Source organism: Dromiciops gliroides, chromosome 2, assembly GCF_019393635.1.
Source record: "Dromiciops gliroides isolate mDroGli1 chromosome 2, mDroGli1.pri, whole genome shotgun sequence".
NCBI lineage: Eukaryota > Metazoa > Chordata > Mammalia > Microbiotheria > Microbiotheriidae > Dromiciops > Dromiciops gliroides.
Window position 1 is genome coordinate 170,911,326 of NC_057862.1, and position 22,507 is coordinate 170,933,832.

The following is a 22,507-nucleotide window of genomic DNA, read 5'->3' on the forward strand; positions in this document are numbered from 1 at the left end:
GGAAGGGTACATATTTTACAGAAATGTAGAAGTAAGCAGCAAGGTATTGATATGAGTATTGGGGATTTTAGATATCGGAATCAAAAGTGTTCTGAATTCACTCAGAGTAATAATGTCAGTTCAGAGGTTACATAGGATTTCTATGCTATTATATATACATTTTGAAATTAATGGTATGGGTTTATTTTCATAGAGATTTTCATGCTTTTGAGATTGTGTCTTATACTTAGTTTTTAAAACAAGGAGAATATTTGTAAAAGCTTTTTAGTCATGTGATCAAGTTTATATTTTATAATACTCTTTAAGTTCATGTTCATTTAGATTTCCTTAGTTTGAATTTCACTGTCTTTTATTGTTCCATGTGTATTTTCTTCTATTCATTTATCTAATTTTGAAAAAATTGCAAGATGGTTTTGATTTCATAATACAGTGTTAATTCTAGGAGTATTGTGCTCCCATATTCTGAGTTGTTTGTTTTTGTTATTTTTTCTCAACTGATTATTTGATCAAACTCTTTAAAGCATTTCCCTGGCAAATTGTTTGCCATGGCAAGTGTAAATTGATTCTAGAAGTATTATTTTTGATAAGCATATTCCAAAAAAAAAAAAAAAGAGGGGAACATTTGTAAAAGTTTTCTTTTTTCAGAAAAAAGTTTTCTTTGATATTCTGTTGTGCTTTAACTTGTATTTAAATATGTTCTGATTTTTCACAAAAGTAATTGTATACTAAGTGCAAAAAAGGGGTATTATTTGAAATTGTTGCATAATTATATATTGTGTTCTGAGTCAAGATGTATTCACATTTTTTGCAATCATTTATTATCCTCAATTTTTAAATCCATATGAGACTTGGATTATGGGAACTTATCATTTAAGACATTAATTGCCTTTATTCTGAGTTATCAGATGCCAGTTGGCCAAGATGCCATCCAATCACAAGAGGAATACATGCAAAGAGCAGACATTGAACTGTTACATGAGGGGAGACATGCACGAAGTTAAGGTATGGCCGAGGGAACGGCTTTTGACAAATGTTGAGGTTGGATTCTCTTGGTTTAATATTTTATTTTATTTTTCCCCACAATATTGTACAGATGGCTGGAAGTATTCATCCCACCCATCTCACTTCTACACCTGGCTTCTATGCTCCCTCCTATATGCCTGATGCCATGGACATCTCAATCCCATGCATCTGATTAAGTCTGACTCAGTTTCTTCCAATATGTTCGGTGGCTTGGACATATATTCCATCCACCTATTTTAAGCCTGGCATACTGTATGGGCAGTACATATTGCTCAAGTGTGGGAATGCTCATATCCCATCATTTCTCTGTTCTTTTATGGTAACCCCCATAATTATCTCAGGTGTCATGATAAATAACAGTGTTGAATTTGGCCTTGACATCTGTTACTAATTATATTAGATTTTAAAATTTCTCATAATGGCATGAGGATAATTAGGCAGATGATGCAAAAAGTGATGAAACAGATAAAAATTATTTTTAATAATTAATATTGCAGCAATTATCTTCTCAATTACCCTCCATAAGGGGGGACTATAGTAATATTATAATTTTAAAGAATGTTTCAATTTTTGTTTTATTATATGTTTCATGTGTAACAACTAAGATTCTGAATTCCCTTAGACATGTTTTTGAGAACTTTCATTGTTTGATTTGATTATTGACAAAGCTATTTTAAAGTTGTGTTAAGCTCAATTTTGTAGGAAATTTTCCTGGCTGATTACCAGCATCCACACATCAACCCCTGAAAAGACTTCCATTCCACGACTACACCTAGAGGACATCTGAGAAAAGACTTTCAGAGACTTTAAATGAACAGTTTTGATTTGTTGTTTTTGTTGTTTTTTTTCTCTTTCTGTTATAATATACACCATCTGTAACATGTATTCTCTGCAGAGGCCCTCCCTTTGCAAGACTAATGTCAAAGCGTCGGTTCATGAGGACAAAAAAAAAATCGCCCCTCTGGACAAAACTTTCCTCTCTTCCTTTTCTATATTGTTGTTCACATATTATTAGTTAGCAATAGTTATTATATTCTTTTTACTGTTCCGTCAAGGAAACATTTTGTTTCTTGAGGAACAACAGGGGGGACTGTAACGATTGGAATAACGCCACCTGCTGGATACTTACTGTAGAAGAGTTCTGCCCATGAAGGGAAGGTCTTTGAGGGCAAGACCAGGAGTCAGGAAGTGACGCGGACTAGTGGGAGGAGGAAGGAAGAGACTGGCGCTCAGTCTCGCTCTCTTTCCTCTGGACTCTGGTGGAGAGCGGAGCTAGAAATGTGCTCTCCCTTTAATAGATAGGAATCTAGGCCTTTCTCTCTCTCTTTACCAAATTCTTATTCTCCTTAATAAATGCTTAAAAGTCTAACTCTTGCTAAAGCTTATAATTTATTGGCGACCACTCATTAGATATTTTAGACAGTTTAGTTAGAATTTTAGCCCCTTACAGAGGTTCTGCTTTCTGGATAACATCTGGAACTCTTTCTGTCAAAATCAAAACAGCTGATAAGTTCTTTCATTGTTTTAATAATTTCATGTTTTACAAGGTAGAGGAGGCAATGAAAGAAACTTTTATTCCAGATCTCATTCTGACCAATAAAGATGAATTGGTTGCTAAAGCAGAAATGATGAGAACCTGAGTAGAAAACAATGGAAAGTCATGATTGTAGAATTTGTGGTAGAGATACAGAAGAAAATCATGTACAGTTTGAGATGCTTCCTTGATTTGGGAAGAGTAGATTTCTTCTTCAGAGAAGGGATAGGTAGGAACCCATGGCCTAAAGCCATAGCAAGATGATAAGATCAAGGGCAAGATCAAACATCTCTATAGTTGAGGTGGAGATGAGACATAGGTCATGGGAATTGAGTAGACTGAAGAACTGGAACACTTGAGGGATCAATATACATCATTAAGGAATTTGGACTTGATTCTTTTGGCAGTGGGGATAAGTAAAGGTTTTTGAGCAGAGAAGAACAGGGGAAATTGTCTAAAGAGGGATGGAAAGATCTTAAGAATGAAATTCTGAAAACAAATAGAAACAATGTCAATAAGGAATTAAGGGGTAAGCTGCTAAAGATCCAAAAAGATGTTGATAGACTAGGAAAATGGGTCAAACCCAGTAAGATGAAGTTTAATGGAGATAAATATGCAATCTTGCACTTGCATTAAAAATAAAATCCCAAGCCCTAGGATAGGGGATGCATGAATGCAACAAAAGTTCAATGGTCTGGGAGTTTTAGCAAATTGTCATTCTCAATTCTATATACTTAGCACCTCTAACTTGTATTATAATTATTTGTAGGTTTCTCATCCTCCTACTAGAATCTAAGTGTCTTGAGGGAAAGTATTGTGTTTTGTTTCATCCTTTTATAGGAGAGTGTAGGCATTTAAGAAATGTCTGTTGTTGTACTTTAGAAAAATCACTTTGGCGGTTGGGTAAAGGATAGATTTGATTGGGGAAGGACTTGAGAGAGGGAGACAAATTAGGAAACTGTTAAAATAGTGCAGGAGAAAGGGGATAAGGTCCTGAACTCAGGTGGTGGCTGTGTGAGTAGAAAGAAGTGACCATATGAGATCAAATGAAATAATGTTTGTACAGTGCTTAGCACAGTGCCTGGAATATAGTAAATGCTTAATGAATGCCTATTCCCTTTCCCTTCCCATATATGAGAGATGTTGTAGAAATAGATACTGCAAAATTTAGCAACTGATTGGATATATGGTACAAATGAATGAATGAAAGAAAAAGCATTATAAATGTAACATAAGATGAATCCATGACACACATCAGTATCATTCATATCCCCTTTTTGATCTACTCCATGTATTAGCTCTTTGAAACAGTACAGGACCTGACTGCAATCACATGTATAGTCACCTGGTAAACAATGACTACAAATTGATTTCCTGACTCTTCTCTCAGAGTCTTAGTAGCCAGGGATACATGGAGAGGGGAACCCCCCCCCCAAAAAAAAACATTCAGGAGAATGTAAGAGAACAATAGATCACAGCAACCAACATGGTATGTGACTCTCCATATCTTTAGTTGGCCATTCACTTCAAGTTTCCTATGTGATGCTTATTAAACATCACCAAGGCTTGACTGGTAGGACATCTGTACATTGATGCTATTCTGTAGCACTGATTTTACCTGAGCACCCAGGTGTGGGCAGAGCTGCTGGAGTTCAAATAAAAGGAGAGAAATGGGTCAGCAGGTTCTAATGTCTATGAATTTACCATAAGAGGCGGTGAAGCATAGTGGGCAGACAGATAGCTTTGGAGTCAGGAAGAGTAGAGCTCAAGTCCCCCATCTCACTTCTGATATATGCTGCCCACTTGACCCTGAACAAGTAATTTAACCTCTCAGGGTCTTTGAAGATAAGTCTAGGAAGCTTGGCATAGGAAGCACTGTGAAGATAATGCTAGGAAGTGGGTTTTGGAAACAACTGATTGGACTAGACAGCTGCCAGCCCAGATTTATTCTAGGTTAGGAGTGTGAGAGCTTATTCTACTACCCAGCCTAGAAAAGCTTGAGTGGGGCTTCTTTTGGGGATAAATACTAAAAGAATGAGTCAGCAAAAAAGGTGGGAGCTAAGAAGGACAAACCCTAACTCCATTTAGATTTTCCCTAAAGACCAAGATTATCTTTTTTAGGACTCATAGTTTTCTAACTTTTGCCTCTGTTTGATAGTTGTAAATCTGTTTCCTAAGGGCTAGAAAGCCTATGGCAAAGTTGTGTGCATATCAGAAGGGCAGAAGTGGTAGAAGAGAAAGAAGTTGGGGTCTTGGGCCCCTTTTTATACATAACAGAAGGCACATAGGCGAAAGAGAGGATCATGATACCAAGGGAGGCCATGAGTCTCACAGGTGAAAGAAAGTGGTTCTGGGCCAACCAGTCCAGGACCAAGAAATAGCTTAATAATTTAAGGCCAGCAGGAGATACTAAAAAGACGCTGCATTGTGTTATTTAGCAAAACAATAAATTAAGACACTCTGGAGGCCCATAGTTTAGACTTCCAATGTGTAGCTACAGAAAGGAACTTGGGGTGACAGATGTGCTGTTGCAGGGAAATCTCAAATGGCTGTTCCTCTATCTTTACACAATGGGAAAAGAATTAGATTTCAGGCTCTCTTGAGGAGGTCCAAGGCCCAAGACAATTAAGAAGTAAGAAAAATATCAAAACCAACCAACCAATTGTATAGAATCATATATTTAGTAACCTAAATGAGCTTTAAAATTAGAAAAAAAATACATAAAGGAAAATTTAGAAAAAGGAGAATGGAAGAGATGATTTTGTTGTATGTGCCTTTTGGATCCCAACAACAACTGGCCGACCTGCCTCTTTGTATAAGTATGTATGAAAGGTTGCATAGTGTTGTACAGAGATGCTCAAACTTTTTAGCCTCAGGACCCCTTGACACTCCCTCAAATTATTAAGGATCCCTCCTCCCAAGAGCTTTTATGATGTGGATTATGTCTATTAATATTTACTACATTAGAAATTAAACTATATTAGTATTATTATGAAAATAACTGGTCTCAGCTCATGCATGAAAAGAGCCCTGGATCTGGAGCCTCAAGATCTGGGTTCTTGTTCCAGTTTTGCCACTCACTAGCTGGGTGACCTTAGGCACATCACTCAGCCTCAGTTTCCTCATCTGTAAAATGGGGGAAATGGAAGCACCTGCCTCCTGGATTGCTTTAAGGATCAAATGCAATGCAATTTGAAAGATGCATTGTAAGCGTAACTATCATCATTTACATTATTCATTCTTCCTAACTCTCTCGGTTTCTTTGTCTGTTAATGGAGATAATAATACTTTTGCTGCTTATGATCAAAGCACTTTGTAAAGGATAAAACACTATCTAAATGAAAGCTGTTATTAGTATTCAACCTTATTTTAAGACTTACAAACATTAGGGTGGTGGGGAAATGCTAACATTACAGTTGTTAGCTGTCAGCATTGCAACCTTGGGAGCTTCCAGCCCTAGGCTTTCATTACAATGTCCAGATGTCAAGGAAGGGGATGTGCCAGCAGCCTGTGGTGTGTCTGGAAGTGATCCTTCCCTCCATCATGAGGGTATTTAGAAGGCTAGGGAATACCTTCTTCCTAGTCACTCATGCCTGTCAGTCCCAGAGAGAAGGGTGTAGACAAAGGCTACAACCTCCATGACCTCATGGGTTACAGGCTGTTCATTATTAACCTATTGAGGACCTAAAAGATCCAGTACCTAAATTTTGTTATTCATAAAGGTTGAAGTTGTAGGTTTATGTGTGAGGTACAAACACTCCTAAGGCTGAAAATGATGATTATAGTATAAGCACCAGCTCCCTGGGGTGAAAAACCAAATTGTTTTTCTCCTTCTTACATCATTATTACAATTTAGCATTTATTTCCCCACCCATTGCCTGTACCCAAGGCCAGCCTGGGCCAGTGATTTAGGAAATCATTTTCCTGTGACAAAGCTTCTTTCCCTGCCTCCCTGTGTTCTTTTGCAAAGAAGATGATGGACAATTAAGCCTGGAATATAATAATGTTGACAACATCTGCAGTCCCAAGAGCTTCCAGAAAGCAACTGACAAATCATTACCATTGCAGAAAGTGTGTTGAGCTCCTAAGAGAATTATAAGCACCTGGGATCAGAACTCTTGGGCAATCAACATGGAAACATATCATATGGTCCAAGACACATGTTACACAGACAAGGAACCCTCCCAGAGGTGGTGATGTAACTGCCAATCAGATATAACTGATTTCTGGAAGCAATTGTATCTTTTTTTCCCTAGCAGTGGTAATGAAGGAGTTAAAACCTATGACCTTATTGACCCTTTTTATTCTTGCCAATCTATAACCATTTTTACCCACCCACCCTCCTCAATTCACTTCTCCATTTCTAAAGAAAACAGGGAGTTTCACTCAATCATATTTTCATTGCCCACTAAACTCAATTTTGCCTAAATTGCTAGATAAGGAAAACACACCAAACTGCTTACTCCATCAAAACAGGCCCTTGTCACATATTGGCAAAAAATGAAAATCTATTAACCCAGGATGCCAAAGCTGATAACATGAGAGAAAGGTGCTTAAAAGATTAAAAATTGTTGAAGTCATAGTTTGTCAATTACTTATCCGGTTAGTGCTTTCCAGGCTGCTATCCTTTCTTTTAGAGGATTGCCTGAGGTTGCATTTTCTCAGATGTCAGAGTGTAAACACCAGGAGGTCAGGGATAGGACTAGTTTGCTTTGTATAGCACCTGAAATATTGCTAACTGCAAAAGTAAGCTTGCTTTACAGCTTCTTGACTGACTGGCCTCGGGGACACATCTTTTCTCAAGGACCTGTTTCTTAGAAGGTATAGAGGGTCCCTGGGAGGAGCAATACTGCTCATGTTAGATCTTAGGTTCGTATGTCTAAATCTGGAAAAGAATCACAGAGGTCATCTAATCCAACTTCCTCATTTTAGAGGTGAGGAACCTGAAGCTGGTGAAAGTTAAATGACTTGCCCAAGGTCACACAGACAGTAAACACTAGAGGTGGAATTTGAACCCAAGTCCTCTGATACTGGAGCAACTGTTCTTTCCATTGTAAAATGCTGTCTCTCAATAGGTCTAAGGACATGGGTATCAGTGACTGACATGATTCCTAGAATAGTGTCATAGAAAGATCACTGCATTTGGAACATGAGAGAGAAGAGTTTGAATTCAGGCTTTGTAATGGACTAGATTTGTGTCTCTGGCCCTTAATCTCCTTGGATTTCAATGTCCCCATCTGTAAAGTAGAATAATAATACCTGCTCTGCTTACCTTGAGAGATACTTAAGATAATCAAATTGGGTAATAGATATGAAAATGATTTGGAAAAATAAAAAAAAACCATGATATAATAGCTCATCATTATAGCTCCAATAAAACACACCATGCTATGGTTTATAAAGCACTTTGCTAATTTCCTGTACAAATTAATGGTTGGGGCCTTTGATAGAGATGTCTGTGCACATATGGATTATGATAATAATAATAGCTGGCACTCATATAGCACTTTCAGGTTTGCAAAGCACTTTACACACATTATCTCAGTTGATGCTCACCACAACCCTGAGATAGGTGCTATCATTATCTCCATTTCACAGATGGGGAATCTCTTGCTAAAACATTAGAAAGCATCAAGTATGTTCTGGGCAAGATGAGTGGATTGCTTTGTTATTGTTACCTTCTTATTTCACAGATCAGTGATGATGATGGTAGTGGTTAGATTTTTGCAATCCACTTTCCTTCAGAGGAAAGATACTGATAAATTATGGCATCAATAACTATTAATAGGCTTCCTGAAGAACACACAGGGACTAATTTGGTCTTTAATGTTTCTGTGGGGCCTGGATAAATTTGCTTCATTCCCCAGGTAACCTTAAGTGTAACAGATTTTTCCAAATATTTAACCTTAATGTGATGTGCTGTCATGAAAGCCCATTATATTTGCTTCTCTCCTCATCAGTTACTCAGAAAAATTGATCCCTATTCTCTCTATTACATTCCTTTATGCTTCCATTCACAGTTATGTCCCCCAAACCCCAATTTCTTCCTTGAGCTGTACACAGTCAGTTCTCTTACTTTTTACTCTGAGGCCTTCATTTGCAAATATTTATCACTTTTAGTTGGTCTCCCATGAAATCTGAAGCACATTTCATCTGCCCATTTAAATTCAGGATCGCAGGTACTTGATGGTCATTGCTCTATGAATCATCGGAAAGAACTTCCGTCTTAGTTGTCCCTGGCTCTCTTGCTAACTAACCTCTCCCTTCCCTGATAATAGCAAAAGGAAGGGTAGGAGACAGTAAGAATCTTTTATGAACACAGACTTCCAATGGACCTGGCATCCATCCCTTAAACTCTGTAGTTTTACCCTTAAAGTGCTTACCACATAGACTTCACAGCAGATGCAGAGACCACTATTCTTGGTAAACGCATGTGTTATGTCTAGTAGAGCAGGTCTTGTCATGGGTCCACCAGTTAAAACAATACACTGGGGCCTAGAAATGGAAAATAAATGATTGCAACTAGCCATGGAAATGGAATCACATGCATTTTAGAGTTGGGAAGGTCCTCAGTAGCCATTCAGTTCAAACCATATTCAAAAAGAATCCTCACTAAAGCATACTCCAATGAGAAGGAGCCTACCATCTCCTAAGACAGCCCATTCCACATTTGAGCCGCCATTGTTTGTAAGATTTTTGTTTTTCTGACACCTAGTTTAAATTTGCTTCGTTACAATGTCCATCTATTGTTCCTGTTTGGTTTGAGGCCAAACAGAACAATATGAACTCCTACTCTATAGGTCAGCCTTTCAAAAATATGAAGACGGTTAACAAGTTTCCTCTTGTTCCGAGTCTTTTCCAGACTAAACATATGCAGTTCCTCTAATCGACTCTCATATAAGATGGACTGAAGGCCTTCACCATTCTAGTGGCCCTCCTCTGTGCACTTTCTTCAGCTTGTCAATGTTATTAAGCTGGGTTCACCCAGAACAGAACATAATGCTGCAGGTATGGTCTGATCAGAGCAGAATACAGAGAGGCTATCACCTCATTATTCCTAGAAACTAGATCTCTCTTAATATAGCCCGAATTTGCATTGGCTTTTTTGGCTGTCACATTACCTTGGTGATATTTAGGTTGTGGTCCAATAAAACCCCCAGAGCTTGTTTAGACAAGCTGCCCTCTAACCATGCTTTCCCCCATGTTGTACTTGATTTTTATGATCCCAAGTATAACACTTTACATTTATTCATTCATGTAAACATATAGCCAGGACTTTGCTGTAAAACTTATGGCAAAGATTGAAAATATATTTATGATTATTTTTGTTAAAAGTTTTCATGGGAAATTGCATTTGGGGAAGACTTCTTTGAGCTGTCTTTTGTCCAGACACTTTTGTGTTCTTAGTAAAGAAACTGGAAGAAAATGATGAAGTAGAGCTAAGTTTTTCCCAACCTCAAGCTTAAATCTGCCTTTCTACAACTTCAGCCCTTTTTCTTATTCTTGGTTCTGTCTTTTGGGGTCAAGAAGAATTAATACTAATCCTTCTTCCACATGATATCCTTTAAATACTTGAAGGTACCTGTCATGCTTCTCAAGTTTTCTCAACAGATGAGATGGTCTTCGGTCTTTAATGACTTAACCTGTATGTAATGCTAGTCACATTTGTTCATATAGGAAGCAACAAGAGAGGATGGACATGGCTAAGAAGGGATGGGAAGTGGCATCAAACATTATGGGTAGGAACACATAGTATTTTTTTTTTGCAGGGCAATGGGGGTTAAGTGACTTGCCCAGGGTCACACAGCTAGTAAGTGTCAAGTGTCTGAGGACGGATTTGAACTCAGGTACTCCTGAATCCAGGGCCGGTGCTTTATCCACTGTGCCACCTAGCCACCCCCGAACACATAGTATTTTTGTGGGTAGAGATCTGATTTTTCAGAATCTCTGCTCAGTTCTTGGTCGCATTTGGCAAAAACATGTTCTTAAAGAGCACCTGTCTCTAATCCAAAGCACTATGGTGCTTTGTGGTTAACTTTACCTGAAATTTTTCACATGATCTTCTACAGTGGTTAACTCCAGAGCATTGTCTAAAGCACTCACGTAGGAAAGAGCTTGTGTAGAGGATCCCCAGTTCACATCTATGGATGAAGGGAGATAATAACAGAATAAGCAATGTTTAGTTGTAAACTAGGCATAGCAGAGAACACTGAACCTGAAGTCAGGAGAACCTGAGTTCAAATACAGCCACAAATACTTCCTAGATGTGTGACCCTGGGCAAGTCACTTCACCCCTGTCTGTCTCAGCTTCTTCTTCCATAAAATAGGGATAATAATGGCACCTACCTTTCCTGGTTGTTGTGAGGATTAAGTGAGACAATATTTGTAAAGCTCTTTTTAGTCCTTCTTAATAAATGAATATTTCCTTCCTTCCTTTTCTCCTTCCTCTGCTTCATCAATAGACAAAAAAACTTGAGAAATCACAATGTAGGGTTTATAAGATCATACATTTAAAGTGAGAAGGGACCTTTCATGGACATCTAGTCCAATCTCTTCTCTTTACAGATTAAGAATGAAAGACCCTAGGAGATTTAATGATTTGCCCATGGTACTACAAGTAATAAATTTCAGAGGCAGGATTTGAACCTTCATTTTCCAATTGCAGGGCCAGAGTGCTTTCCATTATACTATACTGTGTCTGAAAGAAAGAATGTCTTGCATATTCATAAACAATGCCCAATGGTGGGAAATGGCATTTTTTTATAGGGAGTCTTGTTAAGCAGGAAAGCTAAGTCATGTAGCCTTTTATCGGGTTCTCCTTTCAAGGAGAGGGTTCTGTGAAGTTCACTTTCTGGGCAAGCCGACTCAGAGAGGGAGTCAGCCCATGAATAAGATCTGTATGCCAAACACAGAGAGTTTAAGGGGCCATTTTCAAGGGCATGAAAGAAAGAGACAGAAGGGGTGAATATGCAAGCAGATGGTGCTCAGCAAATGTTTATCTGAATAAGTAAGCTAACAAAGTGGTCAAGAATTCATGCAAAATGTGTGTCCCTAAAGAGCTTTACTGATTTTCAGTATTTCTTCTAGATCTGGACCTCCAAGGACTACTTTATGTAGCAGGGGAGACAAGTACTGCTTCCTTTTTCTGTTTTCTCAAACCTAAAGTTAAAAAGGATGTTCCAACTTTAATGACTCCAGAGAGTCTCTAAGAGTAAGGAAGAGGAGCCCCCAACCTTCTATAGATCATCTCTGGGATGAAGCCAGCACTTTCCCTGCATCAGTCTTATTCTTGATAAATCAGGAAAATGGTAGATAATAAATATGGGTGACCTTTTTGAGATATTTCAATGCTTGGAGCAGTGAGCAAGCCCTCTTCCTCTTTCCCTAGAAAACCTGGTTGTCAAGCAAGCAGTATGCAAACTTGCCTATTGGTTGTGTTCAATGGTTAAGTGGAAAGTGGTTTTGACAACCATGGTTGGTTCATCAAATATGACTTGACAGCTGTATAATGAAAGGGTCTTTCTGAGCTTACCTGGTTTTTTGTATGTCACATAGATATAGAGGAAGAACTCAATAACATAGGTGATGACAGCTGCCCACCAATTGATGACAAACATGACTCCACAGCACAATATGGCTCCAAAAAGAGATACCCACATGTTGTAAACTCCATAGGCAGGTCTCCAGCCTGAAAATCAAGAGTAACTTTATTTAATTAATTTCCACTCAACCTCAGTTTAATTCAATATTTATTGCACCTGCTATAAGTGAAAGACTGTGCTTGCTGCTGGGAGACACACATAAGACATAACCGCCATCCTCAAGGAGTTTATGACAATAACTCATAGTTCATATTTTATGCAAAGCTTTACATGGATCAACTAATTTTATTCTCTCAATAACCCAATTCTGAATAGTAGATTATAAAAGAATTATCTCCATTTTGCAGATGGGATTTTACAGGCACAGAGAAGTTACATGACTTGTTCTAAGTTATATTATTAGTAAGCAGCAGTCAGGACTCAAACCCAGGTCCTCTGACTCCAAATTTTAGCCTGTTTCCATTGCTCTATAGTGCCTCATCATCAAGTAGGAGAGATAGGTATATCATTATAATGACAGTTATAATCTCTAAGTACAATTGTGATACAGGGGCAGACCATTGTCTCTGGAGTCAGAACACCTGGATTCCAATCCTACTTCTTTCTGATCCTTATTACCTTCTTGGTAATAAGTTAAGTCATGTAGTTTTCTTGGGTCTCCATATCCTCACATACTGCTCTGATCATGTTACTCATGACATATACATTCCTGATGCTGGCATTCAGGGCTTTATGCAGTCAGGCTCCAACCTATCTTTACAATTTAATTTTGCACTGGAATGTTCTGCCACTCCCCCCTGTCCCTCACCTCCTTGTGGTGCCTTCTCTGGTCTCCATGGTATCTTGCGTGACAACTACCAAGGTTAGCATAAGCTTCCCTCATTTCTCTGCCTGTCGAAGTATGTTTCCCTTCCTCCCTTCAAGGCCCAGGTCAGATGTTACCTCCTCCATGACACCCTCTTTGATCATCTTCTTTCCCATAAAAAGAGTGCAATTTTTGGCAGCACATTGCTTAAACCTTTATCAGTGCTTAGTACAGTTTATGTGCTTATTAAATGCTTTGCTATTCATTATCACATTATGACATATCATAATTATTTGTACATGTCTTCTCCTACTTAGTAGATTATAAACTCCTTCAGGGAAGTGTATTAAGTTTTGCCTCCCTAACACTTAACACGATGCCTTGGCTATCATAAAGTAGGTGTTTAATACATATTTATTGTTGAATTAAAAAAAACCCCATAAACCATAGATATCTTACTTACCAAGCATAATATATTTTTAAAATCTAATTTTATTTTTATACATGTCATCCTAAATTGATTTTATGGATCAGTAACAATTTTTAAAAGGGTTCCCTAGCTCTTCTCTAGGGTCTGTCTTGGTTAGACATCTTCCAAATCAGATTTTTGGAAAATGAAGCAGCAAGAAGAAAGGGGAGAAGCTTCAATATCACACAAATGGCTCTCAGCGATTATTGTCTGGTCGTCAAAAAGTACTGCTTTGAAGAAATTGCTACCCTGAAAGTCAAAATTAGGACCATGAGATCATGTAGGTTGGAAAGAACCTTAGAAATCCGTTATAGTCCAACTTCCTAATTTCATGGATGTGGAAACTTGACCAGAGTCACTTAGACATTGCTACGGGGCAAAGTAGATAGAATTCTGAGGCTGGAATCAGGAAGACCTGAGATCAAACCTGGCCTCAGACACTTACTAGCTGTGTGACTCTGGGAAAGTCACTTAACCTCTGTCTGCCTCAATTTCCTCAACTATAACATGGGAGTAATAATAGTACCTCCTTCCCGGGGTGGTTGTGAGATAATATTAGAGATACAAATGAGATAATAGTTGTAAAGCCCTTAGTACTGTGACTGGCTTGTAGTAGGCCCTTCATAAATGCTTCTTTCTTTCCCTCATTCTCCTCCTGTCCCCCTCCCCCCAACACATAAACACAGATGAAATAAAAAAGGAAGCAAGTAGCAGCTGGGATTCCCATTCAAGTGTCTTGACTCCTGTCTCATTAATGTGGTAGGGATTTAGTTAATGGAAGAAAGAAAGTTGTAGAGGTACTGAGGGTGAGGGGATGGCACGACAAGGAATTATTCCTTGCTTTACAATTTTGAGCCACTATTAATCCGGGTAAAGAAATATATTGAGGTCATCTGTAACTGAATGATGGTTGCCCACCATGGATCTGCCTTTACTTTGCTCAGTAGGTAATTATGGAAGCTACTCATCCTTCTTCTCCTCTGTACCACCAGCAAGAAGCAAATTGATAGTATGGAAGTCTCAAATATATACATTTATTCCACTTCTTTGGTCACTTTCACCCTGGAAATAAATAGTGGTGTTTTTCTACTGCTGAAATAAATGTGGTTTCTCTTGCAATGAATAATTTATTGCAGCAGGAGAAAATTGACTTTACGGTTGGTCAAGAAGGCCATTGCTCATATGATTCCCCTTCAATTTCAGAAGTTATCCCCAAACTCACCAAAATAGAGTGGATTACACTGCCCACCATCATGATGTAAGTATGGAGATTTTTATAAATTGTGCAAGCATGTTATCCTTCCTCTAATTTTTTGGAAGGGAGGAATGGGAAGGCAGGAAGAAGATAGATGGGAGTCAAAAGGTTTATTGGGTCTTTGGCTCATTCTGAAACATCAAATTCAACTTACCTGGGGATTTTGCATATGATGCATGGAAACAGGAGAAGTTAATAAGTGCATATGAAGCCAAAAAGAAGTTGGAGATGATGGGAGCAATGGTGTTCAGTTCCGCTGTGGAAGAGAAACACAATCAGATGCTAACATATGGAGGATGAGATCTAGGGATGAAAAACTATTATAACTTTAAAACATGACCGTATTTAGATACTGATGTCATAGCTGGCAACTGTCAAAATTTAAGGACTTGGTGATTTTTCTTTGGGGCTGCATTATGTACTTGAAGTCTATGGTTTGCTGAATCTTTTATAGAGTAATGGGCAAAAAACAATCCAACCAACAGGTGGGTGGGGCACTTAAGAATTTTTATCCCAGTGCCTAGTTTGTTCCATGTGGAGAATCACCCTATATGTATTCAAGTGGCAGGGCATTTTATAGCTTACCATGCCAATGCTTTGCCCCAGACACTGGGACCCTAATTGGGATGTGGCTTATGGTGGAGCAAGGAGATGCAGGCTGGAGCTGCTGGTGAATTTGACCCAAAAGGAAGGAGAGGTAATCAGGTCTATATTTTTTTTTGTGGTGAGGCAATTGGGGTTAAGTGACTTGCCCAGGGTCACACAGCTAGTATAAGTGTAAAGTTTCTGAGGTCAGATTTGAACCCAGATACTCCCAAATCCAGGGCCAGTGCTCTATCCACTGCACCATTTAGCTGCCCCCAGGTCTAGATTTTGAAACTCATTTGCCCACTTCCAAGACATAGTTATGAATATAGTTATTATAGATTCAATTCAATTCATCAAATGTTCATTAAGCACTTATCAAGTGCAAAGCATTGTGCTACATTTGAGATAAACAGATATCCCAATATGTATCCCTACATGTAGTCCAATGGATAAAAACCAAACACAGTCCCTACCTCCAATGAATTTGTGTTTTTGCCAAATATAGGCAGAATCTGGGCCTTTCTTTGAGATTAAAAAATAGGGGGCAATAGGTCAACAGAACCAAGCAAAATGAAGAGGAAAATCTTCCTAATGGGCTACACAAATGTGGAACGAACTATCTCAAGCTAGAGTGGGTTTCTCTTCCTTAGAAGTCTTCGAGCTATGAATGTGGATGACCATACTCTGAGTATGTTATAGAGTATTCTTATTCAGGTATGGATTGTAAAAGATGTTCTCTGAGATCCTTCCAACTCTGAGACTCTGTGATTCAAAGTAGGAGTTTAATATTAGGAATCATGGATAGATGACTCAGGTTCATAGGGCCAATGTCAATCCATCAGGCTCAAAGAGTCACCAGATGTCTTCTTGGTCTTATACAAATTCAAAACTTTCTCATTTCCTCCCTAAGCAAGCTTATTATCCCAAAGTTGGATGAAAAATGAACATAGATTTAAAGTTATCAAGTCCACCTCCTTATTTCATTGATAAGAATACCAAGGTGTGGGTTGAGTGCCTAGGTTAAGGTCACACAGATGGTAAACTTCAGAGGCAAGATTTGAACCCATATTCTCTGGCTACAAAGCCAATGTTATTTCCACTCAACCATGCTATCTTTTTTTTTGGGGGGGTGGGGTAATTGGGGTTAAGTGACTTGCCCAGGGTCACACAGCCAGTAAGTGTTAAGTGTCTGAGGTCAGATTTGAACTCAGGTACTCCTGAATCCAGGCCTGGTGCTCTATCCACTGTGCCACCTAGCTGCCCCCCATGCTATCTTACTGAAAGATAATTGTCCAAACCTAAAAATAAAGGTAAATGCATACTCAAAAGTGTTCCTTGACTTTTAGCGTTACCAAGAAACATACTAACCAATCAAAATGAATGCCATGGCAATAATGAATGTGAGAATATATCCTCTGAGAGGTTCATTGTTTTTCCCATATCCTTTTGCAAAAAATTGAAGGGCTTTGTAGATGTTGTCCTTGCAAAGAGCCTAATGGAAAAAAAAAGGAGAGAAATCAGTCATTTATATCTGCACACAGTCATTACCCAGCAGTGACTCTTAAACAAGGAGATTTTGGGAAAGATAAAGTGACGTACAATGCTGTAGTACTGGTTAGCATCTGTAGTTTATCATTCTTTATATTATTTGCATCTATCTTGAATATGTGGCAGATAGAGCACTTGGGCCAGATGCAAACATTAAAATGCTTCTGAAAATGATTGCTAGTGAGAATAAGTGTTTCAGCCAGATACATTTAGAGAGAAAACAAGGAGAAGAAAATCATGTTTCTGGGGATACAGTACCTGGAAAACTTTTGGTGCACTGACAAGAGAGGCCAGAGCAGAGGAGAGAGTTGCAGAAAAGATTCCAGCAGTGATTAAGGGTCCAAATCCTGAGACCATGCTCATTACCTTTAGAGAGAACAAAAAGACAGGTAAGGAGAAGGTCATACTTCTGGAAGAAGGGGACAGTGCTTGTAAATGAATGTTGCTCGCCAAACTGTCCTCAATATATTTTCCTCACTGTCTTGGGGACTGGGGGTGGGGTGGCTCATTTAAGCACTTGATAAGTGCTTAATGAATGTTTGATGAATTGAATTGAATTGAATCTATATAACTATATTTATAACTATGTCTTGGAAGTGGGCAAATGAGTTTTAAAATCTAGATGCAAGCCACCTAGAATAGTCAAATTCATGCAGGATTTGTGCTCAGACCTGGACCTGGGCTCCAACTTCACTATTTTCGGCTCATGTGGTTGTGGGCAAATCTCTTAACCTCTATAAGGCCTTATTTCCACATATGTAAAATGAGGTGGCTTAGACTAGATCATCCCTAAGGTCCCTCTCATGATCTACGTTGGTTGAGGGCCCCTTCTTCTCTTCTCCACTACTCTTGTCCTCACCTAGTCTCTGAAATATTCAGTTTTCTGTGGAATTTCTTGACTTAGATGGGGATAAAACTTCTTCCCTTAAATTCAGTGAAGATAATGGTGGGATTTTTTTCCACCAAAAGGACTTTATTAAATAATTGAAGGGAAAAGTACAAAATAGCAAAGAAATGAGTTACTGAGAAGTCTTGCACTAAAATCACCATAATCTAGGCAGGCATGAAAATAGAGTTATGTTAGAATGTTTATATTTCCTTTTAAAAAGATGATTCTGTCTTCTTCCTCATGTCCATAGAATATTTCTAGACATTATTTCATCTATTTTTACTGAACAGTGGTTTTGAGTCTGATACAAGATGAGATCCTGCCCAGTTAAGTCCAGTTTTGCAGCAAATACCTTTGTTTGAGCTAGTTTGTTTTTCCTTGTTGGACTATTCTAACAGACTCACTAAGAGTTGACTTATAAGAGATTCTCCTTCAGTCAGCTACTTGGGACAAGTATGTTTTTGTCTATGTCTGTGCTAACTCTCAGATGTTCCTTCTTATTTTAGCCAATTCCTCTCTCATCTCACAGTCCTTCCCAAAGCTATAGTTATCTCCAGAATGTCTTCTACACCTTAAAACATTATGCCTTTCCCCTTTCATCCCTGAAGCCTTCTTTGATTAATTAGAAGAAAATTAGAGTTAAAGTGAGAAAGTCCTGGATCCAAAGCCCACTTCTGATACAGACCAGCTTTGTGACTATTGGGAAAGTCACTCTCAGGGCGTCCAGGAAACTCTCTAAGATAGCTGGCATATTGGATAGAGGGTTGAATTTAGAATTTAGTAGAATTTGGTTCAAATCCTACCCTTTGACTCTTAGCAACTGTGTAACAATGTCACTTAATTTCTCTGAGCATCATTGTTCTAATCTTTCAATTAGTGAACTGGATTGGATGACCTCCAAGGACCCTTGCAGGTTGAAATCTATGATTATTTCTAAGTTGAAGACTTGTGGCATTGGTGGAGGGAGTTTCCGCAGTGAGAGTTTCTCATATCAATAAAATAAATCATAGAACTTGACTGTTCTCTTCCATTCCACTAAAAAAAAAAAGAGTATTGGTAATGGGGTGATTGGTTTCATTATCCTATTCCCTTTATTTCTGATTCTCTTACCACAACATTAAATGAACTTGAATTATTTTGCTTTGATGCAAACAGTTTATTTTATATATTTGATTAATTTTTGTGCATCCTTAATTTCACTGTCATTATGGGATGTCTTAGATTATAAACTCCTTCAGGGACTAACTTTATAATTACTTGATTTGTACTCTTGATTGTATATAATGGACTTTATGAGGAGGCATTTGGTAAATAATTTCAAGTCTTAAATATTTGGTGACATTGGGTAAGGCACTTTTTAAAATATGAAGGCAAGTAAATAATGTCTGTGAATTTACATTAAAGTGTTTAGATAAAAATGTTATGATCGAGCCCTATTTTTTCTCTAGTTTGCTCTAGGTCTCTCTGTGTTATGAACTATCTTTTCTTTTCTTCTTAGGACAGTAACTTGGTGAAACAGCCAATTTACTATGGGGTCTAAGTTCTAGCTTTATCAAGTCCATTAGAAAGGATGCACATAAACTGCCTTCATTCCTTCCCCCTCCCCTTTACCCTGTAGTTTACTACAAAAAATGATGGGGGGGGGGGCAGCTAGGTGGTACAGTGGATAAAGCACTGGCCCTGGATTCAGGAGGACCTGAGTTCAAATCTGACCTCAGATACTTGACACTTACTAGATGTGTGACCCTGGGCAAGTCACTTAACCCTCATTGCCCCACCAAAAAAAAGAAAAAAGAAGAATGATAGAGGGAATTCATCAAGCTCTACTTCCCTTAGTAAATGCTGCTAAGTGTCACTGTTCTGTGGGGCCTATATAGTCATTCTCTAGATTATAGGTGTGCTACTCCTCACCCCACCTAAGAACTTCCAAGGCAACTCCAGGAGTGTGTATATTGTCATTGGTTCCAAGGGCACACTAATAGCTGCTTCTGAGTTCTGGACCTTCCCTGGGAGATTTGTTTTGAATACCGATCTAAAAGGGTAAGTCATATTGGTCCTAAGGTCCTGTTAGGGTCCTACTCTTCTTCAGAGGACTCCAGATTCCCTGGGAAGTTTCCTACCACCAGTGAATTGGAACTGAAACTAGAGGGTGTCTCCAAATATTAAGTTTGGAATCAGAAGTATTGAGTAAAAATCCTGACATTCTACTTACTCTGTGACATTCTTCATCCAAAGAAAAAAAGCCTTCTATGGTCTCTAAGATTTCTTCTAGTTGGAGTTCCTATTATCCAAAATGATTTGCCCACCCGGAGATTCTTTATAACTCTAGGACTGGCTAGAACCCAGAGTTGATCAGAACATCCTTTAGGCAAACTTGATCATAGACTAGCTGCTTCCAAATACAAATCTTAATAACTACATTGAACTAAGGAAGCTCAAGTCCAATCAGCCAAAGACAACAAAAGTTTTGAAATAATATCCAAACCTGAAAGTTGTTCATTAGCCCATATGGACATTTTTGGTTTAAACATCTGGAAAAATCATAGCCCAGACTACAGGCTGCTGAGCCATTGCAGCTCATCCCAGAGATGATCGTGTCATTCACATTTCCAGTGGCATCCCGGACAACACAGGCCCCTGTGGAAAGAAAAGGGAATAATTAATTTAAATAAACATCCTATTCAGTTGGGGTCCCCTGAAGAAGTAAGATTCTTTTCTACTTCTGGGATATGATCAGGCCTGTTCAGATCTCATATCCTCTATAAAACTTTCCTGAAAATTCCCACCTAACACTGACTTCCCCTTCCTCGGAATCCCTAGAACACATCACCATTGCATCTGGAAAGATTGTGCCAACTGACTGCCCTATTTTCCCACTCACCATCTATGGGACTTTCCAGACCCCAACTCTGTTCCCTGGATTCCACTCCACTATAAGTGTTTTCTATCCTCTTAGATTGTAAACTGTTTGAGGGCAGGGACTAACTCACTTTTATATTTGTATTTCTGATGGTTTGTACAGAACTTATTACAGAATAAGCAATTCATAAATTCTTTTCATTCATTTGTTCATTCATTCATTCAGTCTGTGCTACTCATTTTTCCATATTTATATCCTTTACTGTATTGCATTATTAGTTTAATTTTCATGTACCTATTTCTTGTTTCTTAAACTAGATTTTATGTTGCTAGAGGCCTGAGACCATGTCTTATGCTTCTTTTTTATTGCCTCCCTCTCTCCTCCTTCTTAATAAATAATAGCTGTAAAATTTTTTGAACTCCTTAAAGAAAGAAGCCCTTGAAAATAAACATCAAAAAAGAAGTCCCTCCTCTTCCCTTCCCCCCTTATTCACTGAGCATTTTTGATTTCTCATTTCTGGGAAACAGACAGCAGACTCAGTTCTTTGACCCAGTGGGAACCTCTTATTCTTAATGATTGTCAAGTCCTCAGAGTTGGGAAAGATTTGGAGAAGAGAAGGCAACCATATGGAGGGTTTTATTCTAACTAGTTTGAAGCTATTAAATTAAGAATGATAAAAGCACCATAGTGTCATTCTCAGGCAGCGATACTTCATTCTATTGTTGAACCTTCTAATTTTGTTAGGATCTACTGAAAATTACTCCATGCAAGGTGAGTATAGTAGAAAAGAACACGATTCAGAGTCAGAGGTCCTAAGTTCAAATCCTTGATTTACTACTTGCAACCCATGTGACCTAAGGTAATCATTTAACTTTCTAAGCCTCAGTTTCCCACAAAATGAGATTAGGATAAGTTTCTGAAATTGTGCCAAAGCAGTCTGGAAAAATTCCCATGGCTCCAGATCATTAAGCATTTTCCAGGAGTAGTCCATCACTGCTCTGCACTGTTCCATCTCCCTCATGAGAAAAATACAAGGAATATACATTACCCCAGAGGCCCATGGGAAAATGTGGCATTTAGGATACTCTGGCTATGGTCTAGAGCCATTCCTAATGACATGGAGTAAGCTAGAAAATAGCCAGATGGTGGGGGATTTTAAAGTTAGGTTACTAAAGGATCAGTTGAAGGAATTAGAGATGTTTAGCCTTGCTTCAAATATTTGAAGGCTGCCATGCAAAAAAGGGGTTGGACATACTGGTTTTGACCCCCAAAGAATAGAAGGAGGAGAAAGAGATGGAAATTTGAGAGAAGTGGCTTTAGTCTTGGGGTGAGGAATATTTGGATTTCTCTCAAAGTGGAATGAGCCCCTTCAGGATAAAATGGGTCATTCTCTCTGCACTGAGCCACACACAGCTCCCCCAGACGTCACATGATAACTTGTAGATTTTGTTGTAAGTGGATTCTTGTTCAAGCATGAGTTGGATTAAATGGCCTATGAAGTAAGCCCTTCCAACTCAGAGATCCTGGGACATCTAGGACATGGTGTGTGTCTGATAAAGGACTTCAGTCTTGACTTATCTAAGTTAAAAAGGAAACCCATTTCTGAAAAATCTAACATTCAAACATCTTTTTTGTTTCAATGTTATTTTTTTAAGTGATGCAATTGGGGTTAAGTGACTTGCCCAGGGTCACACAGCAAGTAAGTGTTAAGTGTCTGAGGCCGGATTTGAACTCAGGTACTCCTGAATCCAGGGCCGGTGCTCTATCCACTGCGCCATCTAGCTGCCCCTCAATGTTATTTTTAAAAAGAAGAAAAAGTCATAGAAACTCCCCAATGACCAAAACAATGTCTCTTCTGGAAGGGGATGGGAACAGGAATAAGCATTTATTTAGTATCTATTACGATGTGAATGAAGTAGGTGAGATTATTGTCT

At 38.5% G+C, this 22,507-nt stretch overlaps 1 protein-coding gene across 2 annotated transcripts in view; it reads right to left on the reverse strand.

Annotated features, from left to right (window-relative positions):
- SLC12A1 (solute carrier family 12 member 1) overlaps positions 1 to 22,507 on the reverse strand; it is a 135,220-nt gene that overhangs the window by 67,492 nt on the left and 45,221 nt on the right. For both annotated transcript variants that reach the window (XM_043984361.1, XM_043984362.1), the window contains 7 exons: positions 20,199 to 20,350; positions 17,083 to 17,190; positions 16,645 to 16,768; positions 14,843 to 14,944; positions 12,090 to 12,245; positions 10,599 to 10,698; positions 8,941 to 9,052 (listed from right to left, as the gene is read on the reverse strand). In XM_043984361.1, coding sequence (XP_043840296.1) covers positions 8,941 to 9,052; positions 10,599 to 10,698; positions 12,090 to 12,245; positions 14,843 to 14,944; positions 16,645 to 16,768; positions 17,083 to 17,190; positions 20,199 to 20,350 — 854 coding nt within the window. The remainder of the gene's footprint in view (positions 1 to 8,940; positions 9,053 to 10,598; positions 10,699 to 12,089; positions 12,246 to 14,842; positions 14,945 to 16,644; positions 16,769 to 17,082; positions 17,191 to 20,198; positions 20,351 to 22,507) is intronic.